Genomic DNA, 17,469 nt, shown 5'->3' on the forward strand with positions numbered 1-17,469 from the left:
ACTCCCAGAGCACCCCCCAAAGGACACCACGAGGGACACGGTCGAATGCCTTCTCCAGATCCACAAAACACATGTGGACTGGTTGGGCATACTCCCATGAGCCCTCGAGGACCCGATGGAGAGTATAGAGCTGGTCCAGTGTTCCACGACCAGGACGAAAACCACACTGCTCCTCCTGAATCCGAGGTTCGACTATCGGTCGGATTCTCCTCTCCAGTACCCTGGAATAGACCTTACCGGGAAGGCTGAGGAGTGTGATTCCCCTGTAATTGGAACACACCCTCCTGTCCCCCTTCTTATACAGAGGGACCACCACCCCGGTCTGCCATTCCACAGGTACTGTCCCCGACCGCCATGCGATGTTGCAGAGACGTGTCAGCCAAGACAGCCCCACAACATCCAGAGACATCAGGACGGATCTCGTCCACCCCCGGAGCCTTACCACCGAGGAGCTTGCCAACCACCTCAGTGACTTCAGCCAGGGTGATGGACGAGTCCGCCTCTGGGACCCCAGTTTCTGCTTCCTCCTCGGAAGACGTGACAGTGGGATTGAGGAGATCCTCAAAGTATTCCTTCCACCGCCCGACAACATCCCCAGTCGAAGTCAGCAGCTCTCCACCCGCACTGTAAACAGTGTTGGTGAAGCACTGCTTCCCCCTCCTGAGGCGTCGGACGGTTTGCCAGAATCTCTTTGAGGCCGTCCGATAGTCCTCCTCCATGGCCTCCCCGAACTCCTCCCAACCCCGAGTTTTTGCCTCTGTGACCGCCCGAGCCGCGGCACGCTTGGCCCGCCGGTACTCATCAGCTGCCTCAGGAGTCCCACGAGCCAACAAGGCTCGATAGGACTCCTTCTTCAGCTTGACGGCATCCCTTACTTCCGGTGTCCACCACCGGGTTCGGGGATTGCCGCCGCGACAAGCACCACAGACCTTATGACCACAGCTACGAGCAGCCGCATCGACAATAGAGGTGGAGAACATGGCCCACTCGGAGTCCATGTCTCCAACCTCCCCCGGGATCAGGGAGAAGCTCTCCCGGAGGTGGGAGTTGAAGACCCCCCTGACAGAGGGCTCCGCCAGACGTTCCCAGCAGACCCTCACAATGCGCTTGGGCCTGCCAGGTCTGTCCGGCTTCCTCCTCCGCCAGCGGATCCAACTCACCACCAGGTGGTGATCGGTTGACAGCTCAGCCCCTCTCTTCACCCGAGTGTCCAAGACACGCGGTCGGAGGTCAGATGACACGACAACAAAGTCGATCATCGACCTCCGACCTAGAGTGTCCTGGTGCCACGTGCACCGATGGACACCCTTGTGCTCGAACATGGTGTTTGTTATGGACAAGCTGTGACTAGCACAGAAGTCCAATAACAAAACACCGCTCGGGTTCAGATCGGGGAGGCCGTTCCTCCCAATCACGCCCCTCCAAGTGTCACTGTCGTTACCCACATGGGCGTTGAAGTCCCCCAGGAGAACAACGGAGTCCCCGGTTGGTGCACTGTCTAGTACCCCTCCCAGGGACTCCAAGAAGGCCGGGTACTCTGCACTGCTGTTAGGCCCGTAGGCCGACACAACAGTGAGAGACCTGTCCCCGACCCGAAGGCGCAGGGACGCGACCCTCTCGTTCACCAGAGTGAACCCCAACACGCAGCGGCTGAGTTGTGGGGCAATGAGCAAGCCCACACCAGCTCGCCGCCGCTCCCCGCGGGCAACGCCAGAGAAATGGAGAGTCCAACCCCTCTCAAGAAGTTGGGTTCCAGAGCCCAAGCTGTGCGTGGAGGTGAGGCCGACTATATCTAACCGGTAACGCTCAACCTCCCGCCCAAGCTCAGGCTCCTTCCCCCCCAGCGAGGTGACGTTCCACGTCCCCAGAGCTAGTCTCCATGTCCGGAGATCCGGGCGGCAGTCGAAGGCGGGGACCTCGACGACCGGACCCGCACCCGCCCCTAGAATATACGTGCAGGTTGTAAAAGCTATATGATAGATATTTTTAACAAAAAAACAGCTGTTTAGGCTAAATCAGTTTTAACATAAGACCCACTAAATATACTTTTTTCCTTTATATATTTATGTTTGATATGATAAACACTGCCAAGAGTAAGTGACTGAAGTCAGTCAGTTGTTTATAGATTAGTATAGATAATTTAATACAATATTGGCTATAAGATTGAGTCAAACTGTGTTGATATCACACAAAAAAAAAAAAAACAAACATTAGGCTATGTGTTGAATACCATATTGTATTTATTTATATTACTAATGTGTACACTCTGATAAATTACTTATTACTTAAGTAATTTTCACCAGGCACTACCAGCTTCAGCATCTTCAGCAGCATCTTGAGATGTCACTTCATCTCCAATGGCAAAGAACTTGTCTAAAGAACCTTTGCAGAAAAAAACACATAAAACACAGTCAGACAGACTAAATGTAAATCCAAATTCCTGAATAATGACAATAATGATGAAATGAAATAATTTTAGGCTTTATCACAGGCACTTTGCCATTATTTGTGACTATTACGTTATTTATTTATTTTTTTAAGATAAGATAAGATAAAATATGCTTTTATTAGTCCCACAGTGGGGAAATTCCAGTATTGCAACGCACAGTTAAAGAACAGAAGGACAATGGTACATGCAATAAAACAAGATAATAGATAAATAGTTTAAAATAATTTAGAAAATATACTTAAAAATAAACTAAAAATAGACTCTAATATAACATCTTCGTAAAGTGACTTGAGTATTGCACATAGGTATGGATGAATGACACATGTTCAGTGTTAACAGTGTTCATTGTACAGTCTGACAGCAGCAGGAAGGAAAGACCTGCGGAACGTCTCCTTCACACAGCGCGGGTGAATCAGTCTGTCACTGAAGCTGCTCTCCAGGGCAAACAGAGCGTTCTGCAGGGGGTGAGACTCATGGCCCAGCTTAGAAATGACCTTAGCCAGGACCCTCCTGTCCCTCACCTCCTGCACTGAGTCCAGAGGACAATGTCCCTTTCCTGAATGTTCACTGAGGGGGCAGTAGAGTGGCGTCTGCGGAAGTCCACCACCATCTCCTTGGTCTTCTCTGCATTGATGATGAGGTGGTTCTGCTGACACCAGTCCACAAAGTCCTGCATTATTCCTCTGTACTCCACATCGTCATCATCCTTGATGAGGCCAATGATGGCAGAGTCATCAGAGAACGTCTGCAGGACGCAGCTGTCCCTGTTGTGTCTGAAGTCTGCAGTGTAAAGGGTGAAAAGAAAGGGCTCGAGGACAGTGCCCTGGGGCGCCCCCACACTGCAGATCATGAGATCAGACACGCAGTTCTTAGCTCTCACAAACTGGGGCCGGTTTGTGAGATACTCCAGGATCCAGTCTGCCAGGTCACAGTCCACCCCGGCAGTCTCCAGCTTGTCCCTCAGGAGCAGTGACTGGATGGTGTTGAAAGCACTGGAGAAGTCAAAGAAGAGAATCCTCACAGTGCTGCCGGGGTTCTCCAGGTGAGACAGTGAGCGGTGCAGTAGGTAGATGACTGCGTCCTCCACTCCGATGCCGGGCCGGTACGCAAACTGCAGCGGGTCCATCGCTGAGCTAACGGTGGAGCAGAGGTGGCCAAGGACCAGTCTCTCCAGTGTCTTCATCAGGTGAGATGTTAGAGCCACCGGCCTGAAGCTCCTTGGCCTGTGGCGTCTTGGGCACCGGTACCACGCAGGAGGTCTTCCAGAGTTGTGGTACCACCCTCAGCTTTAGGCTTATGTTGAAGACATGCTCCATAACTCCGCACAGTTCATTTGCACAGGACTGGAGCTGATGCCGTCTGGTCCTGCTGCCTTCTTAGGTCTGATCTTCTTGAGCTCCAGTCTCACCTGGGCTGAAGAAAATGACAGTGGCAGGCTGGGAGGATGGGTGAGTCCATGTGTATTGGTGGGCTGAAGAGCAGAGGCAGAGGTGTGAAGAGGTGCAGGAGTTCCCCATCGTCCAGCCGGGGAGGACATTCACAAACAGAGCCAAACCTCCTCCTTTCCTCTTGCCACTCTCTGCCGTCCTGTCTGCGCGCAGTAGGTGAAAGTTGTCCATAGCAACATCTGAATCCGGAATTTGCGGGGTTAACCAGGACTCCGTGAAAAGCATGATGCTGCTGTCTGTATTCCCGCTGATATCGCGTGAGCGCCGCTAGTTCGTCCGTCTTGTTCGAAATAGACCGCACGTTTCCCGCGATGACAGAGGGGAGCACAGGTCTGAAGCATCTCTTCTTTTCCCGGAGTTTACGTCCCACTCGTCTGCCCCTCCGCGTTCTCCATAGCAGCTCCGCTGGGATGTCATGTCGATCTTGCGGGAGCACGACAGACCCACGTAGTGCCATCAGCTGTTCTCTGAAGTAGCGCCGGTGAAATTTCGCGAAATACAACAGAAAAAAAACTTAAACTTAACAGAAACACTGCATCTCTGAAAAAACACACTATTTACAAGAAGTGCCAAACAAAGAGTGTAAAGAGTAAAAAGAGTAGGAAAAAGTTGGAAAATAGAGGAGCGCGATGCAAACCAGCTGCTACTCTCGCCAGCGCCAGAAGTCCTTTTAGCACTCATATAACATATAACAATAAAAAGGACACAGTTTATAAAAAAAAAAAAAAAAAAAAAACAGGTGCAGGAAGAGGCAAAAAGTCCAAATATTAACCTTATGAATACATAAATTTGAACACTGTGGTGGTGCATTGGATAAAAAATTACATTTATGCAACCTAAAAAGTGAATTCAAACATGGATTAAAATTCAATAAAACATCCAACAATTGTAAGATTATTAAACATTTCCCTGAAATATCAGACATTTCCTTAAACTCTTTTTAAATAAAGTTTCTGCCATCACGAGCCACATGGCTCTACACTTTACAGCCTCTGGATCACAGGCAATGAGTATTGTATCTATGAATCTGCATTAATTTTAAGTAAAATGTGAAATGTTTAGGGATAGGGATTATAATTAGATAATAGTTATATATAAATTATAAATGGCATTGAATAAAATAAGACTGTTACTAACTGTGGCTTTATTATGCTGCTCAGGTCTTGATCTTATTATGCTGCTCAGATCTACAAATGTGAATGACTGGTGTCCCGTTAGCTCCATGCCCAGGCTCTCTTGATAATTTAGCCAAGCAATGTAGCACCAAACACCGCAGCGACAGTGAGACAGCACTGACAGCAACGCCTTAGCCTGGATTTAATGTTAAGAGATGCACAACAGCAGAATTCCCGCTAACTGGCTAACAACAATATACTAAACACACACATAATTTACAGACAGGAAACACGATCATTAAAATGTTATGTTTCATAATGACACATGACTTTCACTACTGGGAAGAAGGCTGCGCGGTCGGTCACAAACATTAACACCACCTTGCGCTGGGCCTGGGCTGCTACTACACCTGCCACTGAGATGCTATGCTAAGTGCTAATAGCATGTTGACATACTCGATGCTATGCTAAGTGCTAATAGCATATTGACATACTCGATGCTATGCTAAGTGCGAATCACATGTTGACATACTCGATGCTATGCTAAGTGCTAATAGCATGTTGACATACTCGATGCTATGCTAAGTGCTAATAGCATGTTGACATACTCGATGCTATGCTAAGTGCTAATAGCATGTTGACATACTCAATTCTATGCTAAGTGCTAATAGCATGTTGACATACTCGATGCTATGCTAAGTGCTAATAGCATGTTGACATACTCGATGCTATGCTAAGTGCGAATCGCATGTTGACATACTCGATGCTATGCTAAGTGCTAATAGCATGTTGACATACTCAATGCTATGCTAAGTGCTAATAGCATGTTGACATACTCAATGCTATGCTAAGTGCTAATAACATGTTGACATACTCGATTCTATGCTAAGTGCTAATAGCATGTTGACACACTTGATGCCATGCTAAGTGCTAATAGCATGTTGACATACTCGAGATAGCGGTGGGTGACGACATTGTGAATTAAAATGATGATAATGTAACTTGTCACATTAACAATTGCATTAACATCTTTGTAAGACTCACTCACCATTACCTCTAGATCAGACATACCCAAAGTCCGGCCCGGGGGCCAATTGCGGCCCCTGTACAAATTTCCACTGGCCCACAGCCTCTGGAATAAAAATAATTATGTGTGGCCCGTCAGCGCTGTTGACCAGTGTAAAAGACACATGTACAAGCAATACTATATTTCACCAGAAAATGGCAGCAGATCTGAGGCCACGCTCTCGCTGAACCTTTGACCTTTCGTGACCTTTTCCCGAACACTTCCAAAATGGACAGTCAAAGGAAAAAAAGGAAAGTCGACCAAGAGGGCCGTCGCTTTCAGGAAAAGTGGAATTTGGCATATTTTTTTCACAGAAATACGAAACAACTGTGTCTGCCCAATTTGCCACGAGACTGTGGCTGTTTTTAAGGAATTCAATATCAAGAAGCACTACGAGACAAAACATGCTAATTACGACAATCTAACTGGGTGTGAACGCTGGGAAAAATTAAAGCAACTTGAATCTGTGTTAGCGGCACAACAGCGTTTCTTCAGGAGAGCCCACGAGTCAAAGAAAATGCCACAAATGCGAGTTATGAGGTGGCAACGCTGATTGCGAAGCACTGCAGACCTTTTACTGAGGGTGAATTTGTGAAAGACTGTGTGATGAAAATTGTGGAGAACATTTGTTTAAGCAAGAGTTTACCAATGTTTGCCTGGCTCGTAGCACTGTAGTAAGTCGAATTAAAGACATTTCATTGGATATCAAGAGACAAGAGGACGCAAAACTAGTGGAGTTTGACTTTTTTTCGCTAGCCTGTGATGAAAGCATGGATGCCTCTGATACCGCACAGTTATTGATTTTTTTGAGGGGAGTGGACAATGAAATGAATGTGAGTGAAGAGCTACTTGACCTCTGCAGTCTAAAGGGCCAAACAAGGGGAACAGATTTATTTGTTTCAGTTTGTTCTGCCGCAGATGACATGAAACTACCGTGGAATAAAGTCACTGGGATTATTACGGACGGTGCACCTGCCATGGCTAAAGAGCGAAGTGGATTAGCAACTCTAGTCTGTAACAAAGTCAGCAAAGGAGGAAAAGCTATAAAACTCCACTGCATTCTTCATCAACAGGTTCTCTGTGCCAAACACCTGAAATATGATCATGTTATGAAAGCAGTGATAAAGATTATTAATTACAATCGCTCCAAAGCCCTATGCCACCGCCAATTTCAGCAGTTTATGCTTGACATCCAGGCTGAATACGGAGACGTGGTGTATCATAACGATGTAAGATGGCTCAGTCGGGGTCTGCGCTGCAACGCTTCTACTGTCTTAGGGAGGAAATTGGACAATTCTTGACAGAAAAGGGACAACCGATGGCAGAATTATCTGATCCTGTTTGGCAGATTTTGGATTTTTAGTTGATGTAATGCGACATTTGAACACGCTTAACACAAGTCTTCACGGGCAAAATGCAGTGATAAGCCAACTCTATTCGCACATCAAGGCCTTTGGGACCAAGCTGCAACTTTTCGAAAGGCACCTGTCACAAACACCGCCCAATACCACACATTTTCCAGCACTGCAGGAAATAGTGACCAATATTCCACAGAACAACATCGGTGCGCAAATGAGGAGGTATGCAGCAGACATCTCATCTCTGGCTGAGGAGTTCAGGGAGTGCTTTTGGGATTTTGCAGCAATTGAAAAGGAAGTCACGTTTTTTTTTCCTTCCCTTTCTCTGTGGACCCTGATAACGTCACAGACCACCTGCAGCTGGAGCTTATTGAGCTGCAGTGTGATGGCGAGTGTCGCAATCGGCACCAACAGCTTCCGCTCACTGACTTTTACCGTCAACTGGACAAAGACAGGTTTAAAGAAATTCAAACATTTGCCAAGAAAATGCTGAGTTTGTTTGGCTCGACATATTTGTGTGAGAAGACATTCTCAGTTATGAACTTTAACAAGAACTGTGCGAGGACAAGGCCGTCTTTGAGCCAGACCTGGTTTATTTATTACAGTCCAGAGCCCAGTTTCACCCTTCACATTAGTGCAGGCTAGTTATTTGTCATTAGCCTTCTGAGGTGAATACGTTCTAAAACGTTACTGAATTTATTTTATTGTGATAATCAATAGCACAGATTAAATGTTCATGTTTTTCATATTTACAATCTGTGTATAATTTATTCATTCATTCATTGAAAGGTGAAAGCTATTTTCAATAAAAAGTAAAACATAATTAAACAGTTCATTTGCATTTAATATTAATGGTTCAAAGAATGATCAGGCCAAATGGTCGGCCCCCACACACTTTCACCTCACCAAATCTGGCCCTCTGTGCAAAAAGTTTGGACACCCCTGCTCTAGATTGATGTTTCTTCGCTTCTTTTTACGCTTCTCCACACCTGACGGGTAGCTTCGTTTGGACATGATGAAGACGATGAAAATGAACAGTCAGGCACAATACCGTTACATTATGCATTTGTTTACTCCACACTCGTGCTCGCTTACAATAAAGTTGGCCAATCATCGCAAGATCAGATGTAGCGTCATTCATCATGAGTGCTCTTACTGCGCTACAGCGGAGATGCGTCAGTAGCGCATACTGCACGTGCACTTAATGCAATGTATATTGTGGGGGGTTGCCAGATTGGGGCCCTCTTGGGGCCTCGGGGCCCTAAGCGGCCTCGTCACCTGCGGCAATAGTGAAACTCATCTCTCTATGTCTTCCATGTTTTAGACAAGTTGTTGGAGTCCAGACATAACGTCTGTAGAGCCTTCAGTCCATCCATGCTGCTAGCTTGTTCATGTGCAATGCTAATCTTTGCTAAACTGTTACCGTCTTCTTCGGTGCTTACACAGCAAACGGCTCCAAAGGACTCAAAAAAGCTCGGGCAAAGTTCACTACTGCTAACAGTAACACAATTTGGTCACAGTGAACTTTAATCATACATATTATATCATATCATATATCATTCATATTTTGTGGTATACGAGGCCAAAAGTGATATTTTCTGCACATATATATATATATATATATATATATATATATTATATATATGATTTTTTATTTGTTTATTTTATTTTTTTAACCCTGCAGGCTATTGACTATGAAGATATAAAGCACCTTGATCTTGGTATACTCATAAAAAACAAAGCTCCGATGTTTGACTCAGAGGGATTCACAAATATCGAACTTGATGGAGCAGGGAATGGAGCCAGTGGAGCCAGTGGTGCCAGCAGTGCCAGTGAATTGTCCGAGTTGGAGACAAATATCTATGAAGTGAAAATAATTGTGGAAAATGAGCCAGAGGGACCACAATTTGACCCCAAAGTCAAAGCCATCCCCATTTCAGAGGGAGGCACCACCATCAATATAAAGAATACGATTGGTTACTACCCGGCCATAGACCAGGATACAGGCAAACAAGCCGAGAATGTCAGGTATGTACAAGTCATTACTATAATATGAGATAACAGGGAATTTGCTTACGAAATAAAACATGTGTAATCTTTAGGTACGTCAAAGGAACAGACCCTGGGAACTGGCTCATCATTGATCCAGTAACTGCTGACATCAAACTGAACAAACTTCCTGACAGAGAGTCTCCCCTGCTGGTTAATGGCACATACTATGCTGAAGTCTTGTGCATTACTGAAGGTACCTACAGTATACATACACTGATTAGGTCTTATGTGTTGAAACCCTTAGTGTCAAAATAAGATTGCTGTGCACCACCTGCATCTAATTATAATAAGCTTTTAACATCCATAAACCAGGAAATGGGGCTAATGCACTGTTAATATGATAGTTGTTGTTACCATTATCCATGACGATGGCCTCTTCTGTGGCTTTTGAAAGTTGTGAAAAATTCTTATATACTCATTGTGATAAATAATTAGGATGCAAAGAGTGAGGAATATCTTTGGACTGCTTCAAGTAGTTTAAAATCAACTAGTCATGTTTATAAGGCTGTAAAATATCAGGTATAGCTTCTTTAAAGTTAATTTTAATTTCTTCCATTGTTTATATATATAACCAATTTTCTTCTTCCAAACAGATATGCCAGCCAAAACTGTCACAGGGACCTTAGCCATCCAGGTGGAGGACTTCAACGACCACTGTCCCACTCTGACCAGCCCCGTGCAGACCCTTTGCCTGTCCGATGACGCAGTGCTGGTCACTGCTCATGATGAGGACGCTTTTCCAAATGGACCGCCATTCCACTTCACCATCATCCCAGAGCACACGCAGGGCAAGTGGCAGGTGCAGCATCTGAATGGTGAGGACTTGTCATGAATATGTTGTAACACACTGCCCACGTGGACTCTTAAATCATTCACACATTAATAAAAAAAAAAGAAAAAAAACTAAACAAAACATAGAAATCAAGTATGGATAAAAATATCACGTACATATATTACGTAAGTATGTTAAAAGTAACATAAATGTAAAAGGCAAGGACACATATTTACAAAGGGGTGGAAATTATATAATTAGAGAATGATATAATAATAATATAATAAGATTAATATAATGGGAATGATATAATTATCTAATATACATTTCTAATATTTAGTGGGTTTCCTGGGTATGCATTGTCAAGTCAAATAGTTATGCTATTTACATGTACTTATCCCAAGTACAAATCACCTTAATTGATAACACTGAGCGGAATGCAAAAGTAGCAAATATTAATGTGTAATTGTTGTAATTACACATGACATGTACACATTACAATTACACTTGACATGTTGCATACAATCTGATAAATGAACTACAGCTGCTCCTTATACTACAGGACCTAGTGTTCCAAGCTTTGTACAGTTTCAGATTATGGGTCAACAGGAAATAAGATAAGGTACTGTATCGCTTTAGCTCATTATTAACCTGGGCATGTTTCTCCATTTGACAGACACAGCCCGGATACTGAGGAGCGAGGAATCCCTTTGGCCCGGTGTGTATGAGGTGGAGTTTATTGTGACTGACCAGCAGGGGGAGTCCTGTCCCGAGCCACAGAGGGTCCTTGTCCAAGTGTGCACTTGTGGTGATGGGGTGAAATGTGGTAAACAAGGAGGGAACGGCCAGCCAGAGAAAGAAGTGGAGTTTGGTCCAGCTGGAATCTGTATGCTGTTCTTGGGACTGCTATTGCTTCTGTGTGAGTATAATTTAATATATATTTTATAACATTTTTATTATTTGATGACATTTTCTGTTTACATTTTTTTTGCTTAAGATAGGAAACCTATTCTGACAATATTTCAAGTAGAATTTTCTTAGAAGCAATGTATTGAAACAAGTCAGTTATTCTTTGAAACTAGTCTTTCTTATTATATTGTATTAAGTCTTATTTTTTTATAATAATGATACCAATAATGCACAAGGTTTATATAGTGCTTTTCCAGATACTCAAAGTCGCTTTACAATTTCATGCGTTTTTCATTTACTCTTCACCCGGTGGTTAGCTTGCACACGCACACACAACACTCATACTAGGAAATGTGGGGAAAGTGTCTTACCTAAGAATACAACAACAGATTTTGCCACTTGTGCCTCCTTGTGGCACCTGATATCCTCAGTGGTCTCCCATCCAAGCACTAACCACCAATAACTTTAGACATAAATAATTCTTGTCATCTTTAATTGTATACTTTAAACTAACACATCAAAATAAATAAAAACAATTAGAATTTCATAAATTGTAGTGGTTGCTCTATCAAATACATTTTATAAATATATATGTTTTTTGCAGTGATCCCGCTTTTGGCTCTTTTTTGTTTCTGCGGAAGAACTTGGGGAATGCCAGGAGCTTTCACAGAAATGCCATTCGATACCAAATCTCATCTCATCAACTACCACACGGAAGGCCAAGGAGAGAACACGGTAAGAGTGAAATTAATGGGTTACATCATATCATCATATTTATTTTCTAAGTCAATAAATATTCTTAAACAATGCAGATGATTGTGAATTGTTTGTTCATTGTCTCAGGATGTTCCATTGATAAACATGCAAACAACACAAATTGATGGAAATATGCTAAATATGTCTATGGGTGGGACCCAGATATCTAATATGGACCTCCAGCAGCGCACAGAGATGTCCCGAGAGGTCATCAATGGATACTACCAGGGCTATGGAGCCAGTCAGATGGAAGGCACCTGGAGGGGCTTGAGCCAGTTTGGTGGCAGTGCTTTTCAATCTGAGTACATGAGCAGGGAGAGAGAGACTGGTATCTTTGACGGCATGGCTTTGCCTTACCACTACCTGGGACAATACTACAACCAGGTAAGTGTCCCAAACACTGTTTAAGAACATATTTATGAAACAAAAGTATTTTAACCTGAGTCGTTATGTGTACCACAGAAGATGCAGAGCTCTGAGACCCAGACAGGCAAGGACAATCTCCTGGTGTATGACTATGAGGGCCAGGGCTCCAGTGCTGGCTCCTTGGGCTCCTGCAGCTCTTTGGCCTTGGACAAAGATCTACACTTCCTTGACGACCTGGACTTCAAGTTTAAGACTCTGGCCAAGGTCTGTGGAGGCAAGACCCAGGGTAAAGTGAGGGCCCCTGCTCCTCCCACCACTTTCATCAGCACCTCCATCAGATCTCACACAGGAGTGTCCAGTGTGGTGGCCCCAGGGCCCCTACCAGTCCCCACATCACTGCCCATCCCCAAAGCAGAGGTCATCAGCAGCAGCAGTGAAGTAGGAGAGAGCTCTGAGCACGCTCAGACCATCACAATCACAGAGGCCAGCAGGGAGGCCTCCGGGGGCCCAGCCCCCCAGGCATCTCAGGCTCCACAGGCTGCTCAGGCTCCTCAAGGCCAAATGCTGCTCCTCCAGCAGCAGCCTCATCTCTACTACACCACAGCTCCGGTTCTACAGTCCATGCACTACATGATCCAGCCTCCAGTCCAGAACACGGGGCTGCTTAGGGAGGCCTCAGGGCCCAACATGCAGAGTGTGATACTGGTGAATAGCCCCCAGAATGTCCCAGCCCAAGGCCTGGTGATGCAGGGGCAGACTGTGATGCAGGGCCCGTCTGTGGGGCAGACTGGCCCTGGGATGGTGCTGGTGGAGAAAGCACAGGGGCCAGGGGCCTCTCTCTCCAGCTCTCCGACCATGATGTTGGTGGAGGGTAAGGGCCCGTCAGGCTCCAATCAAGTGCTGAAGAACCTGGTGCAGCCTGGACTCTCTGGCTCTCAGGCCGTTCTGGTGGTGGGCTCTGGGTCAGCTCAGGGCCAGCAACCTGGAGCCAAGAGCAGCCTATCAAGAGGGTTCTTTGGACCCCAAAGAACCCTCAACAAGAGTAGCTCCAGTAGCACTCAAAACATCACAGGAAACAGTACGCCCTCCAGCTCCCAAAGGGTAGTGGTGCAGGAGACCAGAGAAGTCATTAAAACAAACCTGTGAGGACTAATGGATGCGCATAAAGACTCTGGACCTACACTGACAAAACCTTTTCTCTTCTGAATGTCAGCAGTTTTATGTTAACCTTTGCTAACGGGACTGATGGAATCATGGGCCTTAACTATCAATGGACTTTACTGCTAGTTTTTGCACTTGCTTTGTACCTTTACTCTGACCAGGCAGAGAGTGTTATTTTATTATATATATTTTTATTGTTGTTTCATTCATGATCTGCATGCAGTTTTTGTACATGTAAATAGTTTGTTTTTTATTAATAAAAAAAATATGTATTGTAAGTAACTATTCACATGTGCTTTTTAACATGCAACTGGTGCTTCCTAGACACTTGATTGAGTCACAAATCCTAAAATCGCAAGTGTATTCAGTCACCATAAATTACTGTCTTTATCAACCCACTCAATCCTCTGCAGCACAATAGGAGTGTCCTGTCTGGTGCAGGGAGGGGCAGTTCAGAACTGGTTGGACCAGCTGCCACGTTTGAACATGCCCGTGGGCGTTGTTGTCTTAATCTTCCTGAGAACATCACGCCCAAGCTGGGATTGGCTTACTTTTAGAGACGTGTACCTGTAGCTTTACATGTGTCAGCTAGGTATCTAGGTATCTATCGGAAGAGTCCCAGTTATGAGCAAAAAAAAAAAAAAAAAAGATTTGTCTCAGTTTTACACAACAAACATCCCTATTTTTATTTATTTATTTTTTTTACCAATTTGATCCCCACCAACACTAAAAGAGGGCAATATATTGTCATTTGTTCTGCCAAAATACAGAAAACCAAGTTTGAATATAGCCAGAACATTAAGCTCTCAGTTGCACTGACAGAATTCTCTCAGATTATATACCAACTAAGGAGTGAGTCCAGAATAGGCTGTGTGCATTAATTTTGAAAATCTGATCACACCAAGGTAAACTCATGCTCCAATTGCAAAACTCTTGGAAATCGTAGAAACTGGGAGCTGGTTTGGGTAATTAACAAATTAATTACCAAATAATTATCTTCATGTAATATCCTTTGTAAGAATAACGGAAATTAAAGCCGCAAGCGGCGGCCCTCGCCCCCCGTGCGACCGCACCCCCATACGACCGCCCGGGGCCGGCCACCGCCCCCACACAGCATTCCAACCGCCCGGCCACCCCCTGGCCGCTATCCACCCCCCTTCACCCCGTTTCTGTGTATGTGAGGCCATCGCATTATAATGGCTGTCCATGGCATTGAACAGGCAACCACGTGCATAATACAGGTATGGTGTAATTGACTTTTTTTGCCCCTTTTGATGCCCACAATTATCTCCCCAAGTTTCATGCCAATTGGACAAAGTTGTGTCTTTTAACTGTACTGTAGGGGGTGCTTTAGAGGTCACTGGTCACGTGCTCATTATGGTTCTCTATTCACAGTTTTATTCTGCATCAGTGGTTAGAATTTGAGCTCTTTAGGCTGATTGATGTGTCTGTGAGCAAGAATCAAAAACAGGAAATGAAAATGTCATATTTTGAGGGCCTGCTATTCATAAACCATAAAGAATTTCCCCAAAACGTGGATGATTATTGACAATAAACGTATGTACATGCTGTATGTGGAGTTTGAGGTAATTTGGATGAAAAACCTAGGACTAGATAGGTTTCACGTGTGTGAAAGTGGAGTGGGAATTTCAATCCAATAATGAAGTAATTTTTTATGGCGAACTACACCAAAACCATAATGAATATTTCAAAAACATGGATGATTATTGATGAACAACCTCTATAGATGTGGCATGTGAAGTTTGAGCTCATTCGGATGAAAAACCTAGGACTAGATACGTTTCATAGACATGCAAGTCAAAATGCCATGGGAATTTCTTTTCAATTCATTGCGCCCCTCTTGGCCAACCGTGGAAAATAACCCATGGCCATAATGTAATTTTTTGGTTCTTCTCATGCCACCAATTGATTCCCCAAATTTCATAGAAATTGGATAATGTTGTCGTTTCACCTTATTGGTAGGGGGCACTATAGTGTTCATTTTGATTACAATTAATACTTTATTCTATTAATACCCTCATATCACATGTGTGATGTGAATTTCAGCTGTCTAGACCAATGTATGTGCATGTAAGACATTTTTAAATGTTTTCTTTTGTGGTCTTTGTGCCCCTGGTAGCCAAGCATGAAAAATAACCTATGCCCATAATATTATTTGTTGGTCCAAGTGATGCACCCAATTTATTCCCCAAATTTCGTAGGAATCCGATAATGTTGGCGTTTCACCACATTGGTAGGGGGCGCTATAGTGTTCATTTTGATTAAAATCAATATTGCATTCCATTTATGCCCCAATCACGCATATGTGATGTGAATGTGAGCTCTGTAGACCAATGCCCTTAATCGTGAGAGGACATAAAAAAACAGGAAAAGAAGGCGTAATTCGGCGGTGGCGTACGGGCGAACCATGTGGAATTTGGAGAAAACGTGGATGTTTTATGAAACCCCATGTGTCTAGATGTGGCATGTGAAATCTGAGCTCATTTGGACCAAAAACCTGGGACTAGATACGTTTTGAAAACACGCTGCGAATGAAGTGGCGATTTTTTGATCCAATACGGCTGACTTCCTGTCCGACATATGGCAGCGCTACAATTTGTTTTTTGCTTCTCTCCATGAGCTCTATCACTGGTGCGAATTTCGTCCAAATCTGAGTCGAGTCTCCCTATTAAATTGAAAATCTCAAAATTTCTAGGTGGTGCTGTTGAGCCGGTGTGCGTCGGACATTGTCGCAATGCCAATTTTATGAAATTTTTTGCCAAGCCGGTCGATCCTATACCTATATGTGGGACTTTTCGTTCATGTTCAGGGGGTGAAAAATGGATCGTTTGGGCGGAAAAATAATAATAAGAAGAAACAAGAAACCAAGCAAGAACATTTTCCTTTTCCAGGTACTCCTCATAAAACATGTTTGTGACATGAGGCCATTTGCATTTTTATTTATTTTTTCATTAACTTTAAGAAATTGCTGTTTTTGTATCACTACCCCCACTTCCACAAGTGGGTTACACTGTGGTCTAATGGTCATCAACTGTTTCTTATTTTGTCATTACTTGCCACTACTTATGTGAATGTTTGGCAGTTAAAACAGAGAAACTTTTTTTTTGTTTTTTGTTTTATCAGAGTGAACAAGTAGGGCTTACTTGGTTGTAGTAGTTGTAGAAGAATTTGTTGAAAATAATACCATTGGATCAATATACATTATAATGAGTGTAGCCTGCTTCATCAGTGGCATTTTAAAAATCCATTTCGTTACATTTACCCAGTTACATTTCCTGCAATTTTATAAAAGAATTGTACTTTTTAGAGTACTTTTCTAGCAGCATACTTTTACTGCTACATGAGTAATATTTTTATTGAAGCAACAGAACTCTGATTTGTCTAAAGGTTTTGGTGATGAGTAAGTCTCGTGACAAAGTTATTTAAAAATATGTTTTTCTTGCACTGCTCCTTCAGATATGATAGACACAAAAATGAGAAAAACTATCTTTTGAAAATATCAGATTTTGTGCATTATTTAATGTTTAGTCCCTCAAATGGCCTTGACCTCAATTTAAATCAGATGATAAAAGGCATAGTTCTGGCTCTCAATCAAAACCAAGCAGTGTTGTAAATTACGTCACGTTTAGTGTTTCTTTCAATGTTTGTGAAGGTACTGCTACTGACAATAACATTAGAAAAAGTTATGGCATAGTCTGATGAGGGGGGCAATGCAGCCAAAAACATGTCAAGGTATGCGACAAAAAAAGGTCTGACTACAAGAATCTCTAAAAATAAAAAAAAATCACCTTAAAATTCAAATGTATTATTTTAAAGTTCTTATACCAGTAGTACTATTGAGATTTGCATACCTTTTTACAGGAGTCCCGGTCAAGATGCAGTCTACAACACAGCTCAAAACTGTCCATACCAAATACGGTAATTCATACCACTGATAATGATGATTATTATTATTGTTTTGGTTTTTTTGTTGTTGTTTTTTTAAAAAGTACATAG

At 43.6% G+C, this 17,469-nt stretch overlaps 1 protein-coding gene across 1 annotated transcript in view; it reads left to right on the forward strand.

Moving 5' to 3' along the window:
- The window catches only part of LOC117394131 (desmoglein-2.1-like), a 28,166-nt gene extending 14,127 nt beyond the window's left edge, over positions 1-14,039 (forward strand). The window contains exons 8-14 of the mRNA XM_055221096.1: positions 9,121-9,464; positions 9,539-9,681; positions 10,082-10,303; positions 10,937-11,179; positions 11,774-11,904; positions 12,013-12,309; positions 12,388-14,039. Of these exons, the coding sequence (XP_055077071.1) occupies positions 9,121-9,464; positions 9,539-9,681; positions 10,082-10,303; positions 10,937-11,179; positions 11,774-11,904; positions 12,013-12,309; positions 12,388-13,437 (2,430 nt within the window). The 3' untranslated portion in view covers positions 13,438-14,039. The remainder of the gene's footprint in view (positions 1-9,120; positions 9,465-9,538; positions 9,682-10,081; positions 10,304-10,936; positions 11,180-11,773; positions 11,905-12,012; positions 12,310-12,387) is intronic.
- Positions 14,040-17,469: the final 3,430 nt, after the last annotated feature.

Source organism: Periophthalmus magnuspinnatus, chromosome 4 (assembly GCF_009829125.3).
Source record: "Periophthalmus magnuspinnatus isolate fPerMag1 chromosome 4, fPerMag1.2.pri, whole genome shotgun sequence".
In the NCBI taxonomy this organism is placed as follows: Eukaryota; Metazoa; Chordata; class Actinopteri; order Gobiiformes; family Gobiidae; genus Periophthalmus; species Periophthalmus magnuspinnatus.